Source organism: Loxodonta africana, chromosome 4, assembly GCF_030014295.1.
Source record: "Loxodonta africana isolate mLoxAfr1 chromosome 4, mLoxAfr1.hap2, whole genome shotgun sequence".
Lineage (NCBI taxonomy): Eukaryota > Metazoa > Chordata > Mammalia > Proboscidea > Elephantidae > Loxodonta > Loxodonta africana.
The window spans coordinates 102,675,696-102,696,956 of record NC_087345.1 but is presented as its reverse complement, the minus strand read 5'-3'; the positions used below and the strand labels follow the sequence as shown (position 1 = coordinate 102,696,956).

At 37.3% G+C, this 21,261-nt stretch overlaps 1 protein-coding gene across 6 annotated transcripts in view; it reads left to right on the top strand.

The window, feature by feature from the left end:
* LRRK2 (leucine rich repeat kinase 2) overlaps window positions 1-21,261 on the top strand; it is a 159,702-nt gene that overhangs the window by 106,549 nt on the left and 31,892 nt on the right. For all 6 annotated transcript variants that reach the window (XM_064284381.1, XM_064284380.1, XM_064284384.1 and 3 more), the window contains 2 exons: window positions 5,156-5,346; window positions 12,726-12,886. In XM_064284381.1, coding sequence (XP_064140451.1) covers window positions 5,156-5,346; window positions 12,726-12,886 — 352 coding nt within the window. The remainder of the gene's footprint in view (window positions 1-5,155; window positions 5,347-12,725; window positions 12,887-21,261) is intronic.

Genomic DNA, 21,261 nt, shown 5'->3' with positions numbered 1-21,261 from the left:
AAATAATTTACAGAACCCTTATTTTTTAGTACACCAAACCTAGAGAGCATGTTCTGACTCCTTGCTATGTAAGATGTGGAAAATTATCACTATTTTTTCTCTCCTTTTCTTCTCACCCCTTCCTATATTCTATAATTTATTCTAATATTTTTATATAGTTAAAGTTTATGACATCTATTTTCTATTCAATAATCATAGTCAAATTTTTCATACTTTGTATTTCGTTTTAATTCTTAGAACTGGATACCAATAAATACCAGTTATAATTAAGGTTTTTATTTATAAAGGAACAAGTTAAATCCTTAGAGAAGGACATGTAGCTCTCTGTGACTAAGCTTTTCCCACAAGATTGGGAATATTTCAAATATCAAAGTTAAATTGATCCTCTATACGTATGTGTTTCCTCCTCAGTTTATAAAAATTAGACTGTATTTTAACCTGGGTCACGTTTATAGCCTGATAATCTATGTAGCTTTGTGGCTTTCTTGGACTTTCTGATTGTCTTTTTTTGTTGTTGTTGAGAGACGAGATGTATATTTCCAATTTGTCCTAAACAGCTTCTAAGTTCTTAATCATTTAGTTACATAACAAAATACTTTTCTTGTTGAGAAAATTCCTTATGCAGCCCTTAAGTCCTGTTCTAAATAGGTAAGGTGGCTTTCCAGACCCCTACAAAGTGGTTCATCTGTGATTTCTTTTCTACTCCTCTTTGATTATTCCCAATATTTCTTGAATCACATGGCTTTCTCTTTCTTGGATTCTTTTTTTCATGTTGAAGAGTATCTTTAGGTAATTTTTTTAGAAAGAGTGTCTGAGAGAGAAATATTATTAGTCCTTAACTTTGACCTCACAGTTGATTGATTTGTCCTCATACTTGATTGTTTAAAAATCTTGGTTTAAAATAATTTTTTCTTTGAAAATTTGAAAGACAGTTGTTTGCTGGTATCCACTGTTGCTAATGAGAAATATGATGCCAATTTGATACATGTTACTATAGAGGCTTTTATTTTTGAAAGTAGAAAATTTTATCTTTTGAAGTTCTCTTTTTCCCTGATATTCAGAAATTATGCAAGTATGTGTTTGTATGTGGGTTGTTGGTAATAGTACCTAGCTCAGTATTTGGTGGGCAATTCTGTTCTATTAATGGCTTCTATTATTTATTATGTTCTTTCCAATATTTATTAATCATTAGATGATTTTTATTGAGCACCTATTATGTACCAGACCAAGTAGTCAGCTAGACAGTAGACATACAGTAGTAAAGTAAATCCAGTCAAGTCCCTGCTCTCCTGGAGCCTACATCTAGTTACTTATAGTTCGTTGTTTCTGATCCCTCCTCCTGGAATGTATATTAGATGGATGATGAGCTCTCTGGGTTTATTTCTCATGGCTTTTGAGTTCTTGCTCATAGTTTCATGTATAATATGGATGACTTGATTATCTCTTCCAGATTTCTAATTTAGTTCTCAGAATTACCTCATCAATTATTTAACCTTTCTACTAAATTTCATTTTGATAATCATAGTTTTAATTTCCAGAAATTCTTTCTTTTTTCTCTGGTTGTTCTTCTTAATGGTAGTCCATTTTCGTTTTTGAGATGCTATATCCTAAAGAATCTCTTGATATCACTTAAAATTTATTTATTTATTTTTTTGTGTTATCTCTATTTTCTCTGAGTCCATTTGCTCTAAGGTTCATCTTGGTCTTTCTCTTTTATGCTGTTGGTTTTCTGACTTGGATATTTTTGATTGACCCTTCCTATTTCTGAATTAAGAACTGTATTAATTATTAAAGGCAGCTGGTATAGATATTCTTTGCACTTGTATAGGTTCATTTACTTAAGGTATCATTCTAAATATGAAGGTGGACCAAGAGCTTTGTGTTAGGGAGTAGAAATTATTAATATATACTCTTCTTTTTACGTTTAAATGAGACCATACATTTGCCAAAGTAAGGAAGACTTCCCTGGAGGAAATAGTCTCGTACTTGAGATTATTTTGTCTAGCTTCCAAACCAAAACCAAACCCGTTACCATCGAGTTGATTCTGAATCATAGCAACCCTGAAGGACAGAATAGAACTGACCCACATGGTTTCTAAGGAGTGACTGGTGCATTCAAACTACTGACCATTTGATTGGCAGTGGAGCTCATAACCACTGTGCCACTAGGGCTTCTCATCTTGCTTTGAGCTGCATTATCTTTTTCCCTCTGAATCTGTTGGAGGGTTCTGAACACTTGGTTTTGCATCTCTTCCTAGCTCAAAAGCTCCTCTGTAATGAGCTTCATTGGATAAACGATCTTCACTTTATATCTTCTAAAAAAAACCCACATGGGTGTTCTCTCTAGGGTTTGTTTTGGCCAATTTTCTCTATAATTCCTTTAACCTCCATGTTTTGGTTTTTTTCTCTCAGGATAGATTTTCTCATAGTGGTAAATTGATTCTAGACTTAACAGTAAATTACAGAAGAAAGAGAGTATCTCTTTTGGAATCTCGTATTTCAAAGGAACAGAAAGAGCTATATAGTAGCCCATTAAACTACTTCTCTTGGCTGCTATTGAATCACGTGTCTTTTTCTCGGTAAGCACCTATGTCCAGGGCAATAATGTGTGCTGATTGGCTTAGGTCTGTGTTAACTGAACCAATCACAGTGGCAGTGGGGATGGTATTACTTAGCATATTCCCCTGGCTGGATTTGGGATCAGTTCCCCATGAAGTTCATGGCATGTATGGGTGAGAGTTGATACCTGAGTAAAAATCAAAGTACTCTTAGGAAAAAGAAAAGGGAATTGATGCTGAATGAACAATCAGCAGTGTCACTCCAGGACCCTCTCTTGTTTTGAGCACTGCTAAGGATTTTTTTTTCCCCAAGTCTTTACTTACATTAGGAATGAGGGAAGGAAAAGAGTGGAAGGGAAGGTAAAATCCAGTGCTCTTTCCAACCACCTTACCCCAGAACTCACTCATATTTTTTAATCTATTCATTCTTACTTTTTTCTTGACTTATTTTTTAAAAATACATTGTGACTGAAACTAAATAACTCACATAAAGTTTAAAAAATAGAATATTTTAGTTACTAAGAATAAAGAAAAAATTTGATATTTTTTGGAGACATTTTTGGTGATTAACAAAAGTCACACTGTAGCCCTAGGAAAAAGTTAATAAACATTTTGCATATAGAAGCAAGTCTGTGAACCAAATCTGGGAACAATCTCTCTCAGTCTTTAGGCAACTTGTATGATTTTTCAGCGTGGTCATTGGTCTTCAAGAAATGTTTTAAATTTTACGGAATGTGTTCAGGGAATCCCGATGGAAGTCAGAACACTAAATATTTATACAGGAGCAATTAGTGTATAAGCAGCTAGGATAACTAAGAATGTGGTACAAGAAAAAGAAAAAGTAGAGTGTACATAACGTGCTTCTGAAAAACAAATGACAAGAGAACACTTTGGTATTCAAAGCTGCTTTTAAATAATCATTGTACCGGTAATCATGAATTGAGGTATATCCATTACACTTTCTTGTTCCCTTCTCTTTGTAATCAATGAGTTGCTTTTCCAGGATGGAAAATTTGGTTTAGGCTTCTGCCTATATCTATGAAAGACTACAAAGCTGATGTGACTTGTTCTTATCGGTTTTAGTCAACTGATCTAGGCAGGCACAGGAAAAAAAGATTTTTATCTACTAAGCAAATATGATTGAATATGATTGCAGTCTGGAGCTTTTCTTCTTAGAAAATCCCATTGTAGGGCATTCAGCCTTTCTTCTTTAGCTTGTGGAATTCTCCACACTTCAGTTTCCTTATAAATCCAGTTGGCACTGATGGTCCAGGTCTTTGAAGCTGGTTGTTAGGAAGCACAGCTTCTGCAGAAATCAACGTTTAAAACATGAGTCAGTTCCCATCACATAAGCTATAAATTCTAACTAAATTGCAGTTTCAGAGAAAAGTGAAATACATAGAATAAAGTACCTAAGGAATTCAAAAACAACACCTTCAAGGAGCCTGTAAAGTAATCTCACGTGATGGGGTTTAGCAAACATATTGGTCTTGGAATGGAGACCTCTCTGTTCAAATTAAAATGTCATCCCTGGCTTCTTGGGCTCTCATTTAACATCTCTTTTTATTTCTCCACTTTTCAATTGGAAAAATATTTGTCATATCTTTATGTTATACAGCTGTTTTCAAGTTAATCCAATGACAAAGTAATTCATTCTCATTTAGTCATTCATTTTAGGCGCTAGACTGGATAAAACAAGTTGTTTACATTCTCATCAGATGGGTCAGATAAAAAGTGTGAAAAGAAATAATACCAGATAGTGATTTAAAAAAAATAGAAAAAATAAGTGGATTGGAGACAGATTGTTGCACCTGGGGCACTACCTTGGGATTCCTTAGGCAAGTTACTCTGTGGAGTGATATTGAGCTAAAATCTGAATGGTAAGAAGCTATAAGCAGCATGAAGAATGAAGGGATTTCTAGGCACAGGGACCAGCAAGTGCAAAGATCCTATGGCTGGAATGAAGGTCAGTGTGGCTGGAGGGTGGTGAATGAAGGGGAGAGAGAAAGGAGATGGTGTCTGAGAGGTGGTCTGGGGCTGGAGCAGGTCAGGCTGTGCAGGCCACAGAAGTACATGGGGTTTTAGTCCAAGAGTAACGGGAACTCTAATGCTAGAGTTTCCAGGAGGGGATGATGCTGTATATTTTTATGGAGTTACGCATTGTCCTCAGTGAACTTTTCCAGTCACTGAATCAGCAATGACAGGCAGGTTTTACCTGCCCTGCCCCATGCTAGTTATCATCAATTAGTAGTGGCTGAGAAGGGCTCTGCAGCTAAGTAGGGTCCAGTTAATATTGGCATCACCTGTTAGCATGACTGCACTGTGCATACTGTCCCTGCATTAAATGTTCTGATAAAAGCAGAGCAAAAGGAAGAAAAAAAAAAACTTAAATTTTTTAATTGAAAACACCATTTTAAAACCAGTTGTTTACTACTGAAAATGTGGAAAATATAAAGATGCTGAAAGAAGAAATGGAAAGTTTCTTATAATCTGATCACCCAGAGAAAATCATGATCAAAGTGTGGATGCAGTTAAGGCAGGAGATATTTAGGTAACAGATTGTGTGTGTTACTCTTATATGTTTTGAACTTTTTCAGGAGTTGGTGGTGCTTTGCCACCTCCACCACCCCAGCTTAATATTTTTGCTGGCAGCTGGGATTCGTCCTCGAATGTTGGTGATGGAATTAGCCCCCAAGGGTTCCTTGGATCGCCTGCTTCAGCAGGACAAAGCCAGCCTCACCCGAACCCTGCAGCACAGGATTGCACTGCATGTGGCTGATGGCTTGAGGTATGTAGGTCACATTACTTTCTATTCAGTGCGTGACAAGCATGAGCCTGAATTTACTCTCAGGCTGTGAGAGCAGTGGCTCCCAGTAACAGTTTACAAACAGTTTGGGTGACCAGCACGTAAGGGCATTAAAGAAAAAAAACTACCACCTCCTTGATAAAAGTTTTATAATTTCATAAAATACGAGTAAGATCATGCAGAGCCTCACAGTTAGTAGGAGTAGAGTTTGAACCCAGGATTCCAGCTCCAGAGCCCATCACCTACACCCTACATAGATTTACACTCCGTGCTACTGCAATATAGATTACGCTGCAGAGTATCAAGGAAAGAAAATTTATTACCATTCAATAACCCTAATAAGGGAAGATTGATCCATACTTCTGGTGAGGAAAAAGTGATTAGAATTGAGATGTTCTGCATGACCCTATTGTGCTTCAGAGGACACCCAAACTGCAGTCAGGTGGTCACTAGACAGAGTCTTAGAGAGACAGCATAGCAGAGTGGAAAGGCCATGGTCTTTGGAGACAGACAGATTGGGATAAATCACTGCTCCAAACAGTAACCATAATTTTATATCTTATTCTTGTCATTTTTTTGGTTTGTAAACTCTGACTAATTCTAATGCACAAAGTTTCAAGAGCTTTTGTAATAACTGAATGCATCCCAGATTAAACTCTTGATTTCTCCCTTCCCCACTGTTCCCCGTCTCACTTCACCAGATGCTCCCCTGTGGAGTCATCCTTCATCCTCCCTTTCTCCCCCGCCCCACACTGAATCTTTCAGCAAATCATGGCAGCTCTACTATCAAGCTGTATCTTAATGCAGTTACTTCTCAGAATTTCTCTCACACCACCCAAGTCAAAGCCACTGTCATCTTTTGTTTCCTAATTGGTCTCCTTGCTTTCACCTTCGCCCCCATTATAACCTGTTCACACAGTAGCCAGATTGATTTTTCTAACGTGGAAGATGGATCAAGTCTTTTTCCTGTTATCGATTTTCTCCTACTTCACTTTCTGTTCACTGCTCAGCCACTTGCCTTCCTGAGGTTTCTGGAATATGTCAGAGGCATTGCACTTGCTGTTCCCTTGGCCAGGAATCTCCGACCCCCAGATATCCTTTTGGTTCACTCCTCATTTCATTCAGGTCTCTTCTCAGAGAGGGAATCCCTGACCACCCTGTGTGAAATAGCACCCTATGTCTCTTGGGCACCTATGGCACATTTTGCAGCCTGATATTCTTTATGTTTTCATATTTTAAAATTTGTTTGTTGTCTGTCTTTGCCAGCAGGATCTGAGTGCCAAAATAGCAGGGACTTCCCATCTTGTTCACCATTTTATCCATAAAAAACCCAAAACGAAACCCAGTGCCATCGAGTCGATTCCGACTCATAGTGACCCTATACGACAGGGCAGAACTGCCGCAGACAGTTTCCAAGGAGCACCTGGCGGATTCAAACTGCCAACCCTTTTGTTAGCAGCTGTAGCGCTTAACCACTATGCCACCAGGGTTTCCATTTTATCCATAGCACCTAGAATAATGGGTCCTCACATATAGTGGCATTATGAAAACAATGCCCGGCACATAGTAGCCACTCAGTGGATTCAGTTTTACTTTCCTCCTGAAATACTGTGTGCGTACCTTTCAGGAAACATCCAGAAATGTAAATGGAATGGGCAGTAAGAAAAACAAACACACACACACAAAACGGGAATTTATAGCTATTAATAGTGCCTAGAGAATATAATGAGTGCATAAAATAAGTAGAATTCCCTTCTTAAATATGTCCAGAAATTACTGAAAAATACAGATTATTAAATGAAACAGGCTGCAGGGATTTAGGATTTGAATTGACATATCTGCTTTTGAACACCAGAGGGAGCCTTGTGTTAGAATAATCTGGGTAAAGTGCGACTATTTCTCAAGTATTTCAGAGTCTTCTCGGTCACTTTCATTAATTTAGCTAACTCCAAGTCCTAGTTCTTCCACACAATTCTTCCACATAATCTAATCACACATGAGTGAGCTAAAGTGCTCATTTATGAAATGCAGAATTGCTGTTTTTGTTTACCACTGTTTATACCTCATCTCTAAAACGACTTATCCTGGTTCTCTGAAACCTTCGTTCAAATAACGCATCCAGCAGTTTGTGATGTAGTAAATGAACTTTCAGCACATTTTTCTTATAATTAGTCTGATTTATTCAGAATAATGCCAGGACAGCTTTCTGGATCCTGTAGCGCCAGAGGCTAGTAGGTTTCAGTAGCTAAGCTTTCAATCCTCTACCACCAGTAAGTGTATTTTTAAAACACAGCATTAATTTTTGTTTCCCAAATATATTTTAGCATGGCACTATAACTACAAAGGAGCCCTGGTGGTGCAGTGGTTAAGCATTTGGCTGCTATCTGAAAGGTTGGCAGCTTGAATCCATCAGCCGCTCCTTGGAAACCCTACGAGGCAATTCTGCTGTGTCCTACAGGGTCGTTGTGAGTTGGAATTGACTTGATGGGAATGAGTATAGCTACAGAGGTAGAAGGATACGATAAAATCAGACTCTGTTATTGTTAAATGCCATCAAGTCAGTTCTGACTTATAGTGACCCTGTATACAACAGAACGAATCACTGCCTGGTTCTGTGCCGTCCTCACAATTGTTGTTATGCTTGAGCCCATAGTTGCAGCCACTGCTATCAACCCATCTCATTGAGCCTTCCTCTTTTTCATCGACCCTCTACAAAGCATGATGTTCTTCTCCAGGGACTGGTCCCTCCTGGTAACATGTCCAAAGTATGTGAGATGCAGTCTCATGATCCTTGCCTCTAAGGAACATTTTGGCTGTACTTTTTCCAAGAGAGATTTGTTTGTTCTTCTGGCAGTCCATGGTATATTCAATATTCTTCGCTGACATCATAATTCAAAGGCATCAATTCTTCTTCAGTCTTCCTTATTCATTGTCCAGCTTTCACATGCATATGAGGCAATTGAAAATATCATGGCTTGGGTCAGGCACACCTTAGTCCTCAAAGTGACATCTTTGCTTTTTAACACAGATTTGCCCAATGCAACACATCATTTGATTTCCTGACAGCTGCTCCCATGGGCCATGATTGTGAATCCAAGTAAAATGAAATCCGTGACAACTTTAGCCTTTTCTCCATTTTCATGATGCTGCTTATTGGTCCAGTTGTGAGGATTTTTGTTTTCTTTATGTTGAGGTGCAATTCATACTGAAAGCTGTGGTCTTTGATCTTTATCAATAAGTACTTCAAGTCCTCTTCACTTTCAGAAAGCAAGGTTGTGTCATCTACATATCGCAGGTTGATAATGAGCCTTCCTCTAATTCTAAGCCACATTCTTCTTCATATAGTCCAGGTTCTTGAATGTTTTACTCAGCATACAGATTGAATAAATATGGTGAAAGGATACAACCCTGATACGCACCTTCCCTGATTTTAAACCACACAGCATCTACTTGTTCTGTTCAAACAACTGCCTCCTTGTCTATGTACAGGTTTCTCATGACTGTTTTGGAGCCCTTAAATGATATAGCTCTTTAGAATAACACACTTTCTTCAGGTTGTACAACTCTTTTCCACAGTCTTGCCTTCAACTATTAGCTTACATCTCAAATTCAGTCCACTCCTTTGAGCTCTACATCTGAATTATCAACTACCTATGAAGACAAGTTACCTGCATTTACTATGTTGTTGTTGTTGTTAGGTGCCTCTAGTCGGTTCCATCTCATAGCAACCCTATGTACAACAGAACGAAACACTGCCGGGTCCTGAGCCATCCTTACAACCATTGTTATGCTTGAGCTCATTGTTGCAGCCACTCTGTCAGTCCACCTCGTTGAGGGTCTTCCTCTTTTCTGCTGACCCCGTACTCTGCCAAGCATGGTGTCCTTTTCCAGGTACTGATCCCTCCTGATAACATGTCCAAAGTATGTAAGATGCAGTCTCCCCATCCTTGCCTCTAAGGAGCATTCTGGCTGTACTTCTGCTAAGAGAGATTTGTTCATTTTGGCAGTCCATGGTATATTCAATATTCTTCACCAACACCACAATTCAAAGGTGTCACTTCTTATTTGGTCTTCCTTATTCATTGTCCAGCTTTCACATGCATATGATGCGATTGAAAATACCATGGCTTGGGTCAGGCGCACCTTAGTCTTCAAGGTGACATCTTTGCTCTTCAACACTTTAAAGAGGTTCTTTGCAGCAGATTTACCTAATTCAATGTGTCTTTTGATTTCTTGACTGCTGCTTCCATGGCTATTGATTGTGGATCCAAGTAAAATGAAATTTGTGACAACTTTGCATTTACTATAAACTTCTATAATTCAGTATTTTCAAAACTGAATTTGTTACTTTCTCTGCCTACTTCTTCCCACCATGTGTCAGCTTTTTCTTTATATCCCCTGCTTGCCAGGGCAGGATTCTTGTAGCCACAACCAGACCAACTCCCTCCCTTAAAAAGTTAGTATCCATTTCTCTACCAGATCCTTGATTCTATTTTACATCATTTCTTTAATCATTCTATTTATTTTTATGTTACTACCACTGCCTTAGCCCAGGACCTCTAGGGAAATACTTCTTCTAAAATAAAAATCTAATCATGCTTCAAATACTCTGGTGGTTCTCAGTAATCTACAGAGTACAGCCAAACTCCTTGGTAAAATGTCAGGACTCTTCATGTGTGCCTCTCGCCTACCCGTCCAGCCTCTTGCCACTCCAGTGTTCACATTTCACATTCTAATCACAAAGAAGGTCTGGAATTTTCACGTACATCATGCCTCTCTATCTTTGCTTATGTCATTTCTTTCTTTCCCCGAATTCATCTGCCTGGAGACAAATTCTTCACGAATTTTCTTCATGAATTGGCTCAGATGCCATCTCCACAATTAAGCTGAAGTGTCCCATGAAAAGGGCACTTTTCATGTTAGAGGCTAATCTCTAACATTTCTGAGCCTGCGCCATGCAGGACATTGTGTTAGATATTGAAGAGTGAAAGGTAGAGATTACATAATTCTTATCAGGATTGAAAATTTACAGTCTTCACCAACTTTACTGCTGTGTCTTTCCCTCTCTGTGCTTCTCTAGCAAATAGTACTTATCATGTATCTCTAACCTTGTGTAAGCACCTGTTTCCCCATCCAGACTGTGAACCCCTCAAGGGCAGGGATACAAAGATAGTTTTATAATCCCCGATGACTGGCCCTGATGGATGCCTACTACATGTTTGTTAAAAGAATGAATGTATTCTACTTTTAGAATCGTTCTATTCAGGTTGGAATAAAGTTTATGGAGAAAAGGTTTTCTTAGCAACTCTAATTATAATCAAGATTAGAAAAGCAACTGAATGTAAGACAATTTATTTTGATAAAATATTTGACAATGCTCATTGTCACTTCATATGTAAAATATGGTTGAATTAGTTTCAGTAAAATTAGATATTATTATTTCAGAAGTTACTTTGCTATTCTATTAAAAGCTATTAAAACTGCACTATTTAAGATTAAATTCTATAATTGAGTATCTTAACTAACTCAGATAACTACTCCCTCCCATTGATATTATTTCAAATGAAGTTTAACTTTTTTTTTTTAATCTTCGAGAAGTATTCTGAGTCTATGTTCTATAAATAGGCTGAAAGAGGCACACATTATGAAGGATTTAGAGGCTATTTAATGATGTATGACTTGGCTTTTAACTTTTTTCTTCTTAATCTCCCAGCTTTTCTCTTCAGCAGAGCAAGAGTAGCTAATGGCCTTTCAGTAAGCCCTTAGTAAATTTTCCGTTCGAGCCAATTACTTATTGTTAAGGTCAACTTCATTAGTACATTTACCTTATTTTTCAGCCAAAAATATGTATACTTAAATGAATGGTACCAATGTCAAATATCCTAACTACATCCTGGAAGAGAGAGAAGCTTCTACTGCAGAAACAATTAAATGATATATATACTGTAGGTCGTCATGCAATGGAAAGTTCAGGGTATCACTGCCACTCTGCTTCTAATCCCTGCAGCTGTGACGGGTACAGATAATGGAGTAAATATTTATTGATACAATGTGAACCAAAACCAAAAGTCACAAACAAACAAAGAATTTAAATTTACTTCCATTAAGTCCTGTGGAAAATTATTTTTTCGAAGTAGGTCATGATATGCTTGTGAGATCACGTGGATAGCTGTAGTAAATTTGACACCACAGGGCAGGGAAGATACTAAGCGCTGAGAAAAATCAGAAGTTTGTGGCTGTGTAAGGAAAGGTGGCAATAGAATTAAATACTTTAGTTGAGGCGCAGTAGTAGATCTCTGGCCATTTTGCCAGAGTGAGCAGAACACAGTTGAAATTAAAACTTTATGTTTTTTTTTTTATTTAGTTTTTATCCTTTGCCTGAAATGTCCAGCTCTAGTTGCTTATGGTTACATGGATCAGTCCATAAAAGGAAAGACTTTAACATCACCCAGTATCACCTTTCCCAAGACAATCTTTTATTCATTCTGACTCTCAGTCCCCAGTGCTCTATGTTAACCTTAGTTTATTACAGAATTGAGTTTACAGTAAATCATATCTTCAATCAGAGTGAGAGATTGATAGCTAGAAAAAGTTTTATATTTTCACTTGTTATTATCGAAAGAGTAGAAATTATTCTTTATACCCCCACACATCTGTCAGTTTGCTCAAGCATAACAATGATTGTGAGGATGACGCAGAGCCTCGCAGCATTTCCTTCTGTTGTCCATAGGGTTGCTATGAGTCAGAACCAGCTCAATGGCACGTAACAGCAACAACGTTCTTCAAAAAATTAGGAAATATTTTAGTTAGAATAAATAAATGTCAAAAGAGAATCCTAAAATCTGAGATGAACCGCTATATGGTTTGAAGAAAATTTAAAAAATGGTTTGGAGAAAATAAAAAATCTTAAATAAATGGGAAGTACAGCAAAATCTTAACTCCTATTTGGCATATTTACATTTTAAAATAATTAAAATATTCATATGATCATTGAGGGAATTTGAAACTCCTTTAAAGTAATTGTTAAGATATATGAAAGAAATGTTGCCAAAAATTGGGACTTTGCCTGAGGTGGTTATCCCTTAAAGTTTCAATCACTTTCTTATTGGTATGGAATTATTATTTTTTAATATTAGGTGTGTATGTTCTGATTTCCTTCTGCAATATCTCTTAATTAACTTTTAGGGTTAAACGTACCACAGAATTTTTGATACTTTGGATAACAGACATGCAATGCGTGTTCAAGGAAATTATGACAAAAATATATTTTTATAAGTATATAAATATTTTATTTTAATATTTATAAAATGTGATTAAATTTGATCACCTTTTAATAATACTACCTATGCATTTTCTGGCAGATATCTCCACTCAGCTATGATCATATATCGTGACTTGAAACCCCACAACGTGTTGCTTTTTACCCTGTACCCAAATGCTGCCATCATTGCAAAGATTGCTGACTATGGGATTGCTCAGTATTGCTGTAGAATGGGGATAAAAACATCGGAGGGCACACCAGGTAGGTGATAAAGTTTGCTCTTCAACGTGGATGACCAGTGACCCAGATGTGAGTTCAGGAGAATCAAAAAACTGTAGCCTATCTATGTTTAACTTTGTGGCTATACCATTTTACAATCCCACAGGCAATAGATGGAGGTTCCAATTTCTTCACGCCTCATCAACACTTGTTTCTTTCATTTTTTTTTTTTTTTAATCATAGCAATCTTAGTGGGGATAAAGTGATATCTCATTGTGGTTTTGATTTGCATTTCACTAATGGGGCAGTTCTACTCCATTCTATAGGGTCGCTGTGAGTCGGAATCAACTCGAGGGCACTGTTTTTTTTTAATGACATTGAGCCTCTTTTCATGTGCTTGTTGGCGATATGTATTTCCTCTTTGGGGAAATATCTGTTCAAGTCCTTTGCCCATTTTTTAAGTGGGTTGTCTTTTGTTGTTAAGCTGTAAAAGTTCTTTATATATTCTGGATATTAAACTCTTATCAGATTTATGGTTCCCCAAAATTTTCTCCCAATGTGTAGATGTATATTCATTTTTTTGATAAAGTCCTTTTACGAACAAAAGTTTTTAATTTTGATGAAGTCTCATTTATCTATTTTGTCTTTTGTTGCTTGTGTTTTGGTGTTACATCTAAAAATCCGTTGTTAAAAACTAGGTACCAAAATATTACTCCTGTCTTCTAAGAATTTTATGGTTTTAGTTCTTACTTTTAGGTCCTTGACCCATTTTGAGTTAATTTTCATGTAAGGTGTGAGGTACAGGCCCAGCTTCATTCTTTTGCATGTGGAAATCCAATTGTCCCAGCACCATTTATTATTATTGTCCCAGTATCTTTTCCCATTGAATGGGCTTAGCACCCTTTTTGAAAATCACTTGATCATAGCTGTATTATTATTTATTTATTTTACATTTATTATTATTTATTGTTTCTGGACCTTCAGTTTTATTCCACTGGTTTATATGTCTATCGTGCCAGTTATACTAGTACCAGACGATTTTAATTACTGTGTCTTTTTAGTATGGTTTGAGGTCAGGAAATGTGAGTCCTCCTACACATAGATACAGAGTTTGTTAGTGGTTACCAAGGGTGTGAGGAAGGGGGAAAGAAGGTTATCATTGCTTAGGGGGCACTGAAGTTCTGTTAAGGATAACAGAAAAAACTGAAATTGAGTAGTGGTAATGGTTGTACAACATGATGAAATGTAATTAATATCACTAAGTTGTACAAGTAAGAATGTTAAAATGGCAAGTATTATTATGATATATATATATCACATTTTTAAGAAAATCTTACTTAGTACATTAAAAAAACAAACCTGTCCCATTGCATTGTAAAGTAATAATAATGCTAAATAAAAATAATGATAATAAAAGAAATAAAAATATTGTAGCTTATCACATTATGAATAGATGTTTATTGTGTGAATAATGATGAACTTACATTGCAATTTTAATCATTGTTTTTTATAGGGCAAACAAATTAATATAATTTTCCAGGGCAATAACAAAATAAAAAGAAGAGAATATTCAATATTTTTAAAGTTAAATTTTTAAAACATTTAAATGTTCCATAGATAGTGTAAACATAGCAAAAGTTTTAATCTAGGTGAAGTTGACACTTATCTAAAACTAAGGCAAAAGCCAATCCAGGCCCCCAAACTCTTATTCGTAACTCTGAAACTCAGAGCTCTGAAAACTCAAAGGTTTTCTTCTAATTGACTGTGACAAAACCTGACCTGAAAGAACTTTATCACACTAGTGTGGAATTTATATGCATCATATTAACTTTCTTAAATCTGAAAAAAATATAAATTCCTAAATATATCTGGCTCCAGAAGTTTCAGGTAAGGGAATTGTCTCTGTGGTTCTTCTCAGTTGTACTGCTCTTGACACAAACATACTTTCTTCTGATCATAAGTTGGTACAGGAGTTAAAACTTTAAAACTGTGCTTCAGTTTTCTTTCTTCATAATTTATGAGTTATTTGATACTTCAATACTTAAAAAATAATGTAGCTTATGTATTTGGCCTTGTATAGCGAGGTGGCTTAGCTTCCAGCATCACAGCAACATGCAAGGGTCACCCATGGTGGACAGATTTCAGCTGAGCTTCCAGACTAAGACAGAGTAGGAGAAGGACCTGGCAGTCTACTTCAGAAAGGAATTAGCCAGTGAAAACCTTATGAATAGCAGTGGGTCATTGTCTGATATAGTGCTGAAAAATGAGCTTCTCAGATTGGAAGGCACTCAAAAGATGACTAGGGAAGTGCTGCCTCCTCAAAGTAGAGTCAACCTTAAAGACGTAGACAGAGTCAAGCTTAGGACCTTTATTTGCTGATGTGGCATGACTCCAAATGAGAAGAAACAGCTGCAAACGTCCATTAATAATCAGAATTTGAAATGTACGAAGTATGAATCTAGGAAAATTGGAAGTTGTCAAAAAATGAAATGGAACCCATAAAGATCGATATCCAAGACATTAGTGAGCTGAAATAGACTGGTATTGCCCATTTTGAATCAGACAACCATATGGTCTACTATGCTGGGGATGACAGCTTGAAGAGGAATGATGTTGCATTCATCTTCAAAGATCTATCTTCAAGATCTATCCTGAAGTACAACGCTGTCAGTGACAGGATAATATCCATATGCCTACAAGTAAGGTCAGTTAATACGACTATTACTCAGATTTACATACTAACCACTAAGACCAAAGATGAAGACATTGAAGATTCTTACCAACTTCTGCAGTCTAAAATTGATCAAACATGCAATCAGAATGCATTGATAACTACTGGTAATTGAATGCAATAGCTGGAAACAAAGAAGAAGGATCGGTAGTTGGAAAATATGGCCTTGGTGATAGAAACAATGCCAGAGATCGCATGATAGAGCTTTACAAGACCAAGGACTTCTTCACTGCAAATATCTTTCTTCACCAGCATAAATGGCAACTATACAAATGGTCCTTGCTAGATGGAATACATAGGAATCAAATCGACTACATCTGTGGAAAGAGATGGTGGTAAAGCTCAATATCATCAATCAGAACGAGGCCAGGGGTCAACTGTGGAACAGACCATCAATTGCTCATATGCAAGTCCAAGTTTAGGCTGAGGAAAATTAGAACAAGCCCACGAGAACCAAAGTACAACCTTTAGTATATGCCACCTGAATTTAGAAACCATCTCAAGAACAGATTTGAAGATGGAAGCAATACACAAAGTAAATATACCAAAAAGAATTGGTCAACATTCAACCATTTCAGGACATAGCATATGATCAGGAAGCAATGGTACTGAAGGAAGAGGTCCGAGCTGCACTGAAGGCATTGGTGAAAAATAAGGCTCCACGAATTGATAGAATATCAATTGAAATGTTCCCACAAATGGTTGCAGCATTGGAAGTGCTTACTCATCTATGCCAAGAAATTTGGAAGACAGCTACCAGGCCAACTGACAGGAAGAGATCCGCATTTATGCCTATTCCTAAGAAAGGTGATCCAACTGAATGTGGAAATTATCGAACAGTATCATTAATGTCACACGCAAGTAAATTTTTGCTGAAGATCATTCAAAAGCAGTTGCAGCAGTTTATTGACAGGGAACTGCCAGAAATTCAAGCCAGATTCAGAAGAGGACATGGAACCAGAGACATCATTGGTGATGTCAGATGGATCCTGGCTGAAAGCTGAGAATACTAGAAGGATGTTTACCTGTGTTTTAGTGACTATGCAAAAGTATTCAACTGTGTGGATCATAACAAATTATGGGTAACATTTCGAAGAATGGAAATTCTAGAACACTTAATTACGCTCATGTGAAACCAGTATATAGATCAAGAGGCAGTCCTTCGAACAGAACAAGGGGATACTACGTAGTTTAAAGTTAGGAAAGGTGTGCATCCTTTCACCATACTTACTCAATCTGTATGCTAAGTAAATGATCTGAGAAGCTGGACTATGTGAAAAAGAATGGAGCATCAGGATTGGAGGAAGCCTCGTCAACAACCTACATTATGCAGATGATACAACAACCTTGCTTGCTGAAAGTGAAGAGGACTTGAAGCACTTACTGATGAAGATCAAAGACCAAAGCCTTCAGTATGGATTACGCCTCAACATAAAGAAAATAAAAATCCTCACAACTGGACAAATAAGCAACATCATGATAAACAGAGAGGGGATTAAAGTTGTCAAGGATTTCATTTTACTTGGATCACAATCAACACCCATGGAAGCAGTAGTCAAGAAATCAAAAGATGAATTGCATTGGACAAATCTGCTGCAAAAGATCTCTTTAAAGTGTTAAAAAGCAAAGATGTCACCTTGAAGACTACGGTGCCCCTGACCCAAGCCATGGTGTTTTCAGTCACCTCATATGCACACGAAAGCTGGGCAATATATAAGGAAGACCAAAGAAGAATTGATGCCTTTGAGTTATGGTGTGGGCAAAGAATATTGACTATACCGTGAACTGCCAAAAGAATGAACAAATCTGCCCTGGAAGAAGTACAGCCAGAATGCTCCTTAGAGCATTTTACGTCTCACATACTTTGGACATGTTATCAGGAGGGACCAGTCCCTGGAGAAGGACATCACACTTGATAAAGTAGAGGGTCAGCAAAAAAGAAGAAGACCCTCAATGAGATGGATTGACACAGTGACTACAACAGTGGGCTCAAGCATAACAATGATTGTGAGAATGCTGCAGGACTGGGCAGTGTTTTGTTCTGTTGTACTTAGGGTCACTATGAATGGGAATCGACTCAAGAGCACCTAACAATGAGATGAATCATGGTTACTATGTTAAGTGAAACATACCCAGTCTGGATACCATTATATCTGTGTTCTCCAGAAATCAATGGCATTTTCTTGCCTTAGATTTTAATGTTATTTTCTAGGGTCATCCCTGACCTTTTTTTGTCCTGCCTGTTCTAGTAATCATATTACTGCTGTTGTTAACTGACTCTACTACCAGAGAAATTCTGTTTCCTGTGCTACCCTATACTTTTGGGTTTTCATGGTCTTATATTCAGACATGTTCTTCCAACATTACTGTCCACCCCATGGAATCCTCCCTCCCTTTCTCAGCTCCCAGTCCCATTTGGTCTAGTTACTGGTTCATCACAATCTCCAGGTCTGACTAGTGAGAAGCAGTCAAGGGCAAGTGATCTGTGCAGACATCTTTTCTTCCAGATTTCAGTTGGAGTGGGAATAGAAAGTTGAAGGGTTGACATCTGTTTGGTGGAGGACAGCTCCATTCTATCATTAGAAGGAAGCCATATCTGGTTGTCATTTATAAATAAAGTTACAGGTGCCTTTCCATTATCTTGATGATTTGCAGCTCAGTTAAAACACCATGGCTAGGAAAAAAGAAAATACTGAGAGAATATCCGACTAGGCAAAGATTCCAGTTTCCCCTACCCCCAATATATGTGCTTAGGTGAGCAAATTGCCCTATACTCCAGTGCCTGGTTTTACTTTTGCTCTAAATACATATTCTCTCTCTCTCTCTGGTTTTTTTTTTTTTTTTTTTTTGCATAGCTGTATTTTAGAAGTAGAGTATACATTCTCATAAATATACTCAAACTATATATTTTGACTGAGAGTGTCTATGGGTTGTTCAATAATAATAAAAATAATTATTTCTTGAGCACTTGCTATATGCCAGACTCAGTGCCAGGTACATTAGAGATTCAATCTCTTATCCTCATGGCAGGGCTGAAAGTTAGCTATTGTTTTCTCATCTGTAAAATGTGGAAATTTAGGTTCAGGTAGACTATATAACTTGCACCAGTGGCTGAGATGAGAACTCTGTCTAAATGAGAATTAAATCAACACCTATTTGGCTGTAAACCCTATAGTCTTCCTCTCAGACCACAATCATGCAATTCTAACATCTACTTGAAGATTTAAACTTGAAATTTAAGTATTCTATCTTAGTGATTGAAAACACAGCACAAAGCAAAATCACAGAGCCATGAAAAGCAAATGTTGTCAACTACAAGTTTGGAAAAATAATAGAGGTTGGAATTCCAGAGGCCACTTAGAACAAGTGTACACAGCACAGGGATCTTCTCTTGAAAGATCTGCTCATTACTTTTGTGTGGCTCTAAGGTGGGCTGAGCCACTCAACTGGGGACAGCATTTCCTTTCCCCTTCATCCCCCAACCCATTTTTCTCTGTTCATGAGGTAGAAATCCTACTGTTGAAGCCCCACACACCTGTTTGGACAGAGGACCTCTCTGGTCCCTATTTACTAGAACTCCATTAACCCCTCAGTAGACCGGGACAGCTAGCAGCTAGTTCAGTTTTGGTTCAAACTCGAGGCCATTCATTTTAAATATCTGTCTTCCTGGTTTGGGTCAAAATCTATCTAAAATTCAATACCTACCTGATTCTTCATGCCAAACCAGGTACTTGTTCCAGATCACTTAATTTGCTATACTGATGTTGGGTAACATGTATATGGAGAGATATCATAACAAAAAAACCAAGAGCCTTCCTTATCTGTTCTGTTCCACACCTCACCTGCTCCATCCCAAGTGCTTTATACATTGTCAGCAGTTTTTTTTTTCTTGCTGCATACCCAGACTTTCTCTTTTATCATTATTTATTATTATTAAACACTTCTAATCATATCAACCCTAAATTCTGCCTCAGGTTTTAAATGACAATAACTGTCACTGCTACCACCATCACCAAACTTTTCCCTCCTTAAAGCAATTGTGTTTAGGAAGAAAGATAGTTCACTCTCAAATGATTTCAATGATCTTGTCTTTTCCTTCTAATGGAGCTTCCTGTTAATGTCATATTTTTTTTAACATGGAGACATCTACAGGAAAAAAAAAAAAAGGGCAAGTATTTGCTAAACCTTTCTATATTTTTCTACTAATCCTTACTCCCATGCATTCACCTTGTGTATGCATGTAAATAGAGGTTCATTACTGTCGTCTCAGAGAAGACAGTAATAGAAGCCAAACTTTCTAGAACATGAACAGTGTGCCTCCCACATGCTTAGCCCTTTGCAAGGGTTACCTCTTTGAATCCTCACAAACTTCCGAGGTAATTCCTATTACTATTAACAGCCTAAAACCAAAAAACAAAACAAAACAAAAACCTATTGCCAGCAAGTCGATTCCAACTGATATTGACCCTTTAGGACAGAGTAGAGCTGCCCCATAGGGTTTCCAAGGCTGTAGTCTTTATGGAAGCAGACTGCCACATCTTTCTCCTGTGGAGCGTCTGGTGAGTTCAAACCACTGACCTTTAGGTTAGCAGCTAAGTGCTTAACCACTGAACCACCAGGGCTCCTTATTCCCAGACTATAGATATGGAAATGGAAGTTTAGGGATGTTATCAAACATTTATAGGGTAGGACAAGATGCAAACCCAAGAGCCTGATAACAGAGCCCCTAGCCCAGCACCACCACAGCCAGGGGTGCAGAGGCAGAAACGATTTAGTCATTGACAGGAACCAGGGTCAGTGTCTGCCTATATTTTGAAAGGTAAATCTGATGGGTAGTTTCAACTTTATATAACTTGGCAAGTTTCAACTTTAACTCAGTCAAATAGATACATTTATATTGTATCCTGTTTGGAGTGACAATTAATTCTGGGTCCTGTGACAGTTGCACTGTTGACTGAGATGGGTGCTGACTGATGGCTTCAACTCTGTCAACATCCGTACAAGTACAACAGTCCTTGGGTAAATAAAGTATTGTTCTCTGATTATATGCCATCATCTGACATAGATTATGAAACATGCAGTACTCATATTTCCAAGAAAGTAAAAAAACAAGAAAGTGTGTTTCTTCTCATTATGTATATATAATTAGACCTAATTCATAAATTTCTCATTTTCTTGATCTATGGATCTTTTCTTTATTTGCTACTTATTGTCTTTGTTAAAATGCAGGCTTATGTGAAAAAATTATTTCTTAAAATAGTTCTTGGAAAATGAATCATATTTTCCCATTGTAGTTGTTACGGTAAATTTCCCAAAGGGAAATTATATTTATTCTTTATTCATTTATTCATGCATTTAGCAACAATTTATAGAACATTCACCATGTACCAAACTGACTCTACTACTTGATAGCTGGGCAGTGTTCATCAGGATTCACTTTCTGGGTCTCAGTTTTCATTTCTCTAAAATGCAGTGAGAAAAATAATACCTACATCTTAGGGTTGTTACAAAGGTAAAATGAAATAATCAGTGTAAATAGCATAGAACAGGACTTGGCATATGGAAGGTGTTCCAAATATGTTAACAATTGTCCTGGTGGTGAATTTGGGTAATATGCATGGATAAAAGTAAATCTTGCCTCCAGAAGCAAACATTGTAACAGGGGAGACAGGACTGTGCAAATACT